The sequence below is a fragment of the Helianthus annuus genome, chromosome 16 (genome assembly GCF_002127325.2).
Source record: "Helianthus annuus cultivar XRQ/B chromosome 16, HanXRQr2.0-SUNRISE, whole genome shotgun sequence".
Classification (NCBI taxonomy): domain Eukaryota; kingdom Viridiplantae; phylum Streptophyta; class Magnoliopsida; order Asterales; family Asteraceae; genus Helianthus; species Helianthus annuus.
The window spans coordinates 59,339,373-59,349,213 of record NC_035448.2 but is presented as its reverse complement, the minus strand read 5'-3'; the positions used below and the strand labels follow the sequence as shown (position 1 = coordinate 59,349,213).

General features: G+C 37.3%; 1 protein-coding gene across 4 annotated transcripts; it reads left to right on the top strand.

Moving 5' to 3' along the window:
• The first annotated feature begins 6,049 nt into the window (after window positions 1-6,049).
• LOC110868215 (mediator of RNA polymerase II transcription subunit 19a) lies at window positions 6,050-9,375 on the top strand. Of its 4 annotated transcripts, none has more exons than XM_035985729.1 (7): window positions 6,050-6,257; window positions 7,431-7,497; window positions 7,595-7,884; window positions 7,978-8,172; window positions 8,307-8,361; window positions 8,489-8,621; window positions 8,895-9,375. In XM_035985729.1, exons 2-6 carry the CDS (start codon window positions 7,467-7,469, stop codon window positions 8,509-8,511), a joined length of 594 nt encoding a protein of 197 aa, XP_035841622.1. In that variant the 5' UTR covers window positions 6,050-6,257; window positions 7,431-7,466; the 3' UTR covers window positions 8,512-8,621; window positions 8,895-9,375. The 4 variants fall into 4 exon arrangements, with proteins under 4 accessions (XP_035841622.1, XP_021973037.1, XP_021973029.1 ...); XM_022117345.2 differs by having other exon boundaries at window positions 8,890-9,375; XM_022117337.2 differs by having other exon boundaries at window positions 6,051-6,257; window positions 8,307-8,366.
• The last annotated feature ends 466 nt before the right edge of the window (window positions 9,376-9,841 follow it).

Here is a 9,841-nt window from a genome sequence, read left to right as displayed (position 1 = left end):
TTCTGATATACTAGGTTTTTCTACTATTTGATGTCTGGGGTATTATTCCGGGACTTCTGCTGAACGGAAGTTCTGACCTAGTCCTTGGATAATGCTTTGCCTCAAATGCTTGAAACATAGCATAAAGCCCTCAGCTGATTAGACAATAAAATTGATAATCATCTGTTGTAGCTGAAAAGATCCTCTAAAGGGGACATACTACAAAGTCGAAACTGATATCTCTCTGTGCATACGGAAGTATCGACCTGAAATCCCTCAGTTCTCGCATTTAACCCCTAATTTATGTACAGATATCATTGTAGTATACTCACCTGTAAGACTGAATATTGGGATTCTGGATACGGGAGTATATTCAAGAGGTGGGACACATGAATGAGTTAAGTTCCTAAAACATCTAAATCGTATCCTGAATAGATTGAAAATTGTGTGAAAATTTAAGAGGACAACTATATCGTCAATCTACGTGAATCGTTTAGAACTTAAAATGATTAAAGCTTAACGGTGCTAGTGATTTGTCTCATGAACTGATATGATCCTCTTACACAAACTCACAAAAATATTATTTGTATATATTTGTTTACTGCATTTCATTCAAAAACAAAAATCCAAAAAGATTTTCGGAGTGTTTTAGCATAAAATTTTTGAAAAATCAAAAAGATTTTCGACAGCTGATATTGGGAGCTGATATTCAAAATTCGAGTGCTAAACATGAGGAACAGGATTGGGAAAATATGTTAAAAACATTGAATGTCATATACAAATGTTTAAAAGGTTGTATGCTTAGTTAATCAAGGTCATTCATTTGAACTTGATGTAACTATACAGGTTGATGAATTAATGATTTCTACCTGTAAGTTTCTTAAATCTAACTGTTATAAATTTGTGAAACTTATGTTAAGGTAGAGGATGTGCAGGTTAACCAGGTTTCAAGTCCTGAGATGCAGAACAAAGCCAGGAATTGATCCTGAATTTGTGAAACGGTGAAAGCCAGACTACGATCCTGACAGCTGAGTCTAAGGGGGAGTCTGAAGACGAGCTCAACGCAAACGGAAGTGTGTAAGGAGCCAGGTATCGTTCCTGGAAGAGCTTGTATCTGGAAAGCCAGGTGTCGATCCCAAAAGCATGGAAGCTTGACGAAAGGGGGAGCCTGATGAAGAAAAAGAGTCTAAGCGAGAGGGGGAGCAAGGGAAGCTCGTAAACAGATCCACGGGGATTCTGTTTGAGAAAGAGGGAGTCTATGGTTGCTGAAACCGTCAAACCTTCAAGAAGACTCAGAGAGAGAGAGAAAGTCAAGTTGCTACGAGTTTGACTACAGATTGACTGCGGCAATATCCAAGGGGGAGTCTGTTAGTGCAGATTGTCTATCGCTTTCGTCAATTGGAACCGTAGCTGAAATAGAAGTAGAATAGGCTTGATATTGTAATTTGTTAGCAATAGGCAAGGTGGCATTATTGTAAATAAGGGGAAATCCCTTATAATCTTTTGCCTATAAATAGGAGCCTTAGGGTTTAGATTTAGAACTTTTGCCACATTAGAGCTTGGAGAGCTAGGTGCTTAGAGAGAGAAACTAGAGAGAGAAAGTGGCAAAACGTGATTCACGGAGCTTGTATTCGTCACATCATAAATAGAATCACCGATTAGTGTACGTTATTGTGTGTTCAGTCACGCACGTTCACGGATTCCGCACGTCGAACGTTCGTTACGCAATCGAACGGTGTCGAAATTGATCCTACACCGACACCTGCTCCACGATCTCCACTCAGCTGCTGATGACAGAAAGACAACAAGGACAACAGTTAGGACACATGGATCCAATCAACGTGCGCCAACTCCATCCTTACCCAGAAGCACTAACGGTTGCTGCAGAGGGGACAAGAAGGATATTCCTTGTTGTCGACTCCAGGCCCAAGGCCCATCAGCCCATCTCCTTCTTCACTACTCCAGCTATAAATAGGTGCCTTCACCTACAGGTTTATCCATTTTGTTCTCTGCTCTCTCACTATTAATCACACACTTATTTCCTCAAAACGCATACTTATTCTCACGCTGGAGAGTGGTTAAGAGGAGAACTCCTTATTCCCCTCCTCTTAACGAGCTTAACGGGGTGTTTAGTGTTTTGCAGGAGGATCACGGCTACAAATTGGAAATGTTAAGAAGATTAACCTTATTTTTCGAGGCACATACCACAAGCTAATCACTAGATTAGTTTGGTATTTCTTCATTGGCGCCCACCGATTTTTACAATCATTTTCATCTTCCTTTTTTTGAGCTATTCTGTTCTCTCGATCAATGGCTGATCAGAGAATATCAGATATTGGTTTCGGTACACGCTCTCAAATGGGTACAGGGAGGACACTTCGCACGTCCAAAACCTTCCCATTGACGAGTTTACCGAAGGAGAAACTGCAAACGTTGGGGCTGTCCGTGCAAGTGGTGTTCGCACCACCCAAACGGTCACCCCAACAATTCATGGCGCTGGCCCGTCGACTCCAGCACCATCAAGCATATCCACGCTTAAGGCTGTAAACGAACCAAACGTTCAGCGAACAGTTCGTGAACCGTTCGGCGGGAAGTTCGTTTATGTTCGTTCGTTTAATAAACGAACGAACATGAAAAAGAAATTTCGTCCGATTAGTTAAATGAACAAACATGAACAGATGTCTCGTTCATTCAATTGTGTTCGTGAACGTTCGGTAAGGTGTTCGTGAGCATTCGTTGATTTGCGTTCATTTATGTTCGTATATTTGTGTTTTAATTGAAGATCTTTTACTTTCTTATATTTTATTAGTAATTTTTATATTATTAAACTTTTATTTATTTTATTACCCTAACAATGAAACTAGGAAACTCATTTTCACCTTGTTTATGCATCATTTCTCATTATTTACATCGGCGAATACGATCGACCTCCGTTCCACAATAAGGGATTCAAGTTCGAGTGCTACTCTCTGGGCCATCTATCTTTATCCTTCACTGCCTTCGCCAAATTTATTTGTGTTCGTTTGTGTTCGTGAACCGTTCGCGAACACGCTCATTTCCTTAATGAACGAACACGAACATAAAATCCCGTTCGGTAAGTGTTCATGAACCGTTCGTGAACTCATTTATTTCCTTAACGAACGAACACGAACAAGGCCTTGTTCGTGTTCGTTCGGTTCGTTTACAACCCTCATGCTGTTATGTTTGCCAGAAGGGGAAACGCTCGCCTCCTGGTATGCCAAGCAACAAACATCCTTGAATCTCGTGTACTCGCAGTTAAGCGCACAACAGGCAATGTTGCAAGTAGAACCATCTCTTATCGCGACTCCTACACCAAGGAAGGGATCGCATCAGACACCTCATCAAGAGCAAGTACAAAAGCAGCATGAGAGGCACGATTCTCTAAGAAGACAAAGCGCACATGATACGCGCAACACCTATGATGAAACTGGCAGTTACTATGAACACCCTTCTCATGTGCAGCAAATACGTCCATTGAATAGCCGGCTTGGGCCGTGCAACATCAATGACGAGTGGGAAAACAACACTGATGAGAATTATTCCACTTACTGCGAAAAAGAGAATTCTTCAGTTTTCAACCGTCTGCAAAAGAACCATGAGTCGTACAGACCAAAGCCGCGCATCACGTACAATGAAGCAACAGAGCATGACTTCAGTCTTGTTTATAGGCCAGCGGCAGCAGCTGAGCACTCCAAATTCATCCGAAGCATTGCTTTAGCTCCGCTAGAGAAAGCTAAACTTCCACAAACTGTGGGTAAGTTTAACCGCCTTACTAACCCTGATGATCACGTTCAACTTTTTACGAGTGTTGGTGTGGTGAGCGGATGGATCATGCCAATATGGTGCCATCTCTTCGTCCAAACTCTCATGGGAGCTGCTTGCGCATGGTTCGACAACCTCCCCGCTGGAAGAATCAAATCATGGATCGACTTCCAAGAACAATTCATGGCACACTTCAGCCAGCAAAGGCGTTACATGCGCGATACATCTGAGGTTACGGACATCTGGAGACGAGAGAACGAAGAGTTGGAAGATTTTATCACTCGCTTTAACAATAGTTCTTTTTTAAACAATTCATTATTAACAACAAAACAAACAATAAACCTAGTAGTGAACCCGTAGGATACTACAACGTCGACAATTTGAAACGTAGTACTCATTTTTGTTGGTTTATCAATCCTATTATGATATATTGTATAGTACTTCTGTTGGTTTTCTTATTCTTTTAATATTTCACATAAGATTATTATATTTATTGTTTTATTTGTCTCAAAGTTTTCGAGTTAGTTGCATCAGTGGGGGTCTATCAATGACATAAGCCTTACACATATCATTTAAAACCAACACTGTTTTATCCTTAGACTATCTCCAATGCTACGTGCGCCCTTAGGCGTCCTTAGCTGCCACGTCAACCGCCATATCATATCCTTACAAACCATTAAAAACCCCTCTTTCATCTTCAACCCTACAAATATCCTTACCCTTCTTAATTTCCACCTCATCACCTACCCACTACACACAATATTTAAACAAAACGTTTATTTATTTTTTACTTTGGGCCCACCCTAAATGGAATAACCAAGAAAATCCATGCCCTTGTAGAAGGGCGTGCTTGCTACAAGCTCCTATGGATAAAGTTTTACAATGTTAAGGGCAAGTAAGGATTTTGATGGGCATGCCTCCAACAGGCCCATTGGAGATAGTCTTATAGAACTCTTTACATCCAAACCCACACCGAACCACCCATCTTGTGGATGGCATGTGACCAGAAGTTAACGAGCTTTTTATAGATGAAGTTAGTGAAATGGATTTATGTACTTCGCGTATTAGTAAAAGTTTCTTAAAAATGATTAAATGTATAATTTGCATCAAACTCAAGGGACTAAAATTACAACTTACAATTTGTATCAAACTCAAGGGACTAAAATTACAACTTACGCTTAAATTTTTGATACCATCAAAACAGGTAATATATACGAGGTATTTATGTCCCAACATAATTGACTGAGGAAGTAATTTCATGTAAATTATGTCAAACAAAAATGACCTTCTTTGAAACAATATCCTAAAATAATTGACAAAGGAAGTAATTTCATGTATATTATGTCCAACGAAAATGACCTTTCAAATAAATAATTGATAGAGGAAGTAATTTCATGTAAATTATGTCTACAATGTAATGACTTATTGTAGTTTCGTCCTAAAAGAGTTGCAATTTTCATTACCAAAACAAGGATTTGCAATGCTCATAAATATTAAAAATCTGACGAGACATAATTTTTTGATGTAAACAAGAATTCAAAAGGTATCAAATAAGCTTTCTAAGAATTTTGATAAATCTAAGTGAGCTAGAAGTCAAGAGAAAGAACTTGAACCTTCGTGTGACATCACTCATAGAAAACAACGACTATCAAATTCAATTTCAATTAACTAAAAACCATTTCACAGAATCATGAATTGATTTACCGAATGATAACTCAACAGTTCACACTACCAAGAACCCTCGAAGAGAGAAATATGAGTTCAGAGCACTACCTGACGTTAACCAAAAACCTTTTAAAAAATAACTTTTATAATTTCGGCACCACATACGTTTACTACTTGTCACATCTATAATCACCTCATAATCGTCACATCTACACTCAGATTTGAATATACCTGAACAAATAAAACTTAATATGTTGGTGGTCCATATTTTCTTCTAAAATCATTAAAGTTCCACTCAATCCTTGAAGTAACACATAGGGATGAGCATGGTACCTATTTGGTACCAAACCCTATACCGATACTGAAAAACGAAAAAAGTGGGTACCGATACGATACCGGTACTTATCGGTGTTTTACCTAAAAATACCGGTACCGAAAAAAAGAGAAAATGGGTACCGGTACCGGTACCGAATATACCTGATAAGGTTCGGGTACCAGTACCGGATACCAAATGCTATCCCTAGTAACACATACAAAATGACCTAAAAGACCGTTCAAATTCTAGTAGAAAATGGCAAGAGTCGAGGGCAATAACGTCCAATCGACAACATAAGTTGCCGCAATAACACACAAACCCAGAGGGTCCATTTATGTTTATAGATGCAACAAATTTTCAACATTCGAGTCTCCATAACAGGATTAGGGTTTATTCCAGTCAAAAGGGGGAAAACGACGACGATATTAATTCTGCTATTTCGGTACTAAATTCGAACAATTTTGCTTACTTTTCGGACCAATTGGTTGAATTCAGCTGTACGGATCTCTTCAAGGTAACTTATTTGCATTACGAGATTGTACAATAATCCGAAATGAATTTGTTGTTACGTGTTTGATTCGGTCAATGTTGAAATGGCTGTAGAAGAGATAAGTTCAGTTTTGTGCTAAATTGAGGATATTTAAGTTGAAATGATTAGTGATTTAGCATTTTGGTGGAGGTTAGTGAGGATTTAGGGTTAATTTGATGAAGTTTTGATTTGAACTGGTTTTTTGGTTATGCGTGGTATTTGGAAATCTGGTAGTTAGTTTGTAATCAGGTTTGAATTGATTGGAATTAAGTTGTCAAGGATGCATTCATGAAGTAGTTAGATTTACAGTGTTGTTCTGATAATATTGGTTCTTGAGTTATTAGATTGATTCATTGATTTTTGCTACTGAGTTAAAATTCTATCTCCATAACTTATACATGAGTTGATTGCATTTGCTTTTCTGATTTCAAGTTCTTTTAGCCATGGGTTAAATTGATTGGAGTTAAGTTGTTAAGGAGGCATTCATGAAGTATTTAGATTCACAGGTCGACCGGGGAGTTGCCAGTACTCGGACATGTTAAATTATAAAGAAATTATGTCAAATATCATAAGTTTACTTATATACATATAACAAAATATGTGGATAGCAATATAAATAAAAAGTATACATGTTCAAATAGTAAAGTATTTCAAAATTTTATGTTCATTCCTTTAAAATTGATATTCATTCTTTAATATGATAGACACCTGAATTATGTTTTATTTTTCTTAAGTCAAACTCGGCCCAAGTTGACCAACTAGATCCGATTCTAGCCGAGGTTGACTGTGTTTGATTGATTCCGAGTAATTAGGCGGAGTTGAAGAAAATCACCTCGGCAACTTACCTTGTAGTGATTACTGGCCTCCTAGACCTTGTTTTACAACATTAGTTTTAGCCTTGTTTGTGAACATATGATGTCTATATGGTCCATTTAATTCTAGCAATTTTACACTTCAGAATCAAGTTTATAATGAGTTGATGATTCATCAGTGTGTACGAGGTTTCTTATATTTTCTTGAAACTTTTTGGCATACCAGAAAGTTCCCCCGGTTGATGCTTTTTGAACAGTGCAAAATACTGGCAAGAAAATAGTACTTGCTTGTTTAGAATGCTTTTTTCAAAATCTCTGATTGGAAAAGGTTAATTATATTTACTAGGTGATGACGGTGTATACTCGTTCAAGATACTGACGGATGGATCCTGAAAGCAAGAAGTTTGGAAAAGGTGAGTTTTGAGGCCGTTATCTTTCATAACTTGCCATGTTTTTTTACAAGTATCAGAATCTCTGATGTATCCTTCATTTAAACTTTTTTTGATATAGGGCCAAGGGAGCTTACGGGTGCTGTGGATCTTATAAGCCACTATAAACTGTTGCCTCATCTTGACTTCTTCTGCAAGAAATCACTTCCTTTGTCGATTTCAGATACACATTATCTTCATAATGTTGTTGGAGACTCAGAAATTAGAAAAGGTGAAGGAATGCAGTTGGATCAGCTTATTCAGAATACATCCTTTTCAAGGGATACGAATACACGTATACAGCCGTTTGACCTCGACACACTAAAGGAAGCCTTTAAGTTAAGAGAAACTGCTCCCATTGACCTGCCATCTGTAAGTTGTTGACTTGTGTCATATATATTATGTATCCTCTTTGAACTTACAAATTTTGTTAAAAGTATAGTAATATAATGTGGGCTTTTTTAGTCAGAGAAGGGGATTCCTACGGTACCTGGAAAATCTAAAAGTGAATCGAAGGACAAGGAAAAGAAACACAAAAAACATAAGGACAAAGACAGGGAAAAAGATAAAGAACATAAGAAACACAAGCATCGACATAAAGATAAAAGTAAAGATAAGGATAAGGAAAAAAAGAAGGATAAAAGCAGTCATCATGAGAAGGTTAGCTACTAATCTCGTATTACTAATTTTGTATTTTGTTGATATTTTCTTCAAGAGGGATAAAGATATAATTTGCGTCCCAGTAAAAATAAATGGTCACCATTGTTAACTATGCTTTTTTGAAATGGGTTTAGAAAAGGAAGCATGAGGGAGATGAAGATCTCAATGACATTCACAGGCACAAGAAAAGTAAGGTAACTCGGACGCACTTTAATGTTTTAAATATAGATCATACTTTTGTGGTTATATTTTTTTTTTGTGTGGGATTGTTTTTTGTTCCTTATTTGCCCTTTGAGTTATGTAGTTAATTTTGCAGCACAAGAGCTCAAAAATGGATGAAATGGGTGCAATAAAGGTAGCAGCTTGAAAGTGGCATGTGATCTATATTATTGTCTGTCGTCGATGTTGCATATGAAAATTCAAGAGGTCCTTAGTGTAGTCATATCGAGGTACTCTAAATCTTTTTTTTCCTTTCATGTTTAATATGCTTTTACGATACAATTTTCATTATAAAAACAAAAAAAATTAGAAAGTTCCTTTGTTAAAATCTCCATGCTCATTTGCTTTTGTTTTCATTTTTTTAATTTTCTTTTATGTGAATTTTTGTGCTATAAGCTAGAATTGGTTGACCAATTTCAGAAGTTGTTAAAGCTGTCGAATTGAACCTTGTACTGCGTTCGAAGTCATATTATAAATATTTTGTTTTGTTTTGTGCAGAACAGTACCTGGACTGACTTTAATGTTACTGAGTAGGTGAATTCACCCAAATTAATTCAAGGTACAAAATGTTGGAAAAACAAATTTCTTTGTATCATAGATGGGCTTTGATTCAATCTTTTATTTAATTCTTAGTGGCTCAGCATTTGGCTATCCTAATTTTTTTTCTCAGTAAAAACTTTGTTCGGTTTTACTAGTACTTAGGGCGATGGTCAACATAAACACAATGTTGTGAGTGTATCAATATCAGTTTTGTAATTCTCTAGAAGCTTTAAGCTAATGTTGCTATTTTTTTTTTTTTTTTGAATTTTGTAAATACTAGTCGATTCAGAAGTAAAACTAATAGAGAGCAGTCATTCTTGGTGTTAAACAGTTTGCGCTTAGAATCTTTACATCCGTGTCAAATGTCGGTATATGACTGTTGATGTTCGACTGCAGTGCTGTTCTTTTTGAGGATTACAATATGAAGAACGTTGTTTGTTCTAATGATTGTTTTTTATAAAGCAACACAAAAATACTGGGCCGTTATTTGTACACAACACACTTTAGTCATATGCAAGCAACAAGTATGAAACTAAAGGAACAATTTTGGACATTTATACATATGGATGATGATAGATATATAGGGGTATAGATGTCAAAGTTATTGTATATGGTTAGACCATCCGCATTCCATGGTTTGTAGCTGCATCGATGTCAATGTTGGAAGTGAGAGGGCGAGGAGAGAGAAACCTGTCCATGGGTGGGAGGAGAGAGAAAGTGCGTGTGATTCTTGAGGAGGCGAGTATGGCGTGTTTTTGCTGATGCTCTTATAAATTGCCATTCATGTGTGTAATTGTGTACTATTTTGCCTTCACTCATCATCAGAGAATCAACCTCACCACCACCACCACCGCCCATAGAATCAACCTCCATGGCCATTACAGGCAAAGCTAGAGTCTGCAAAAGGGTC

Excerpts from the sequence above, each read along its gene's own strand:
- LOC110868215 (XM_022117337.2), top strand. The coding sequence starts at position 7,467 with ATGGATCCTGAAAGCAAGAAGTTTGGAAAAG. Across the intron at positions 7,498-7,594 it reads AAGCAAGAAGTTTGGAAAAG|GGCCAAGGGAGCTTACGGGT; the intron begins GTGAGTTTTGAG and ends TTTTTGATATAG. Across the intron at positions 8,173-8,306 it reads AAAGCAGTCATCATGAGAAG|AAAAGGAAGCATGAGGGAGA; the intron begins GTTAGCTACTAA and ends AAATGGGTTTAG.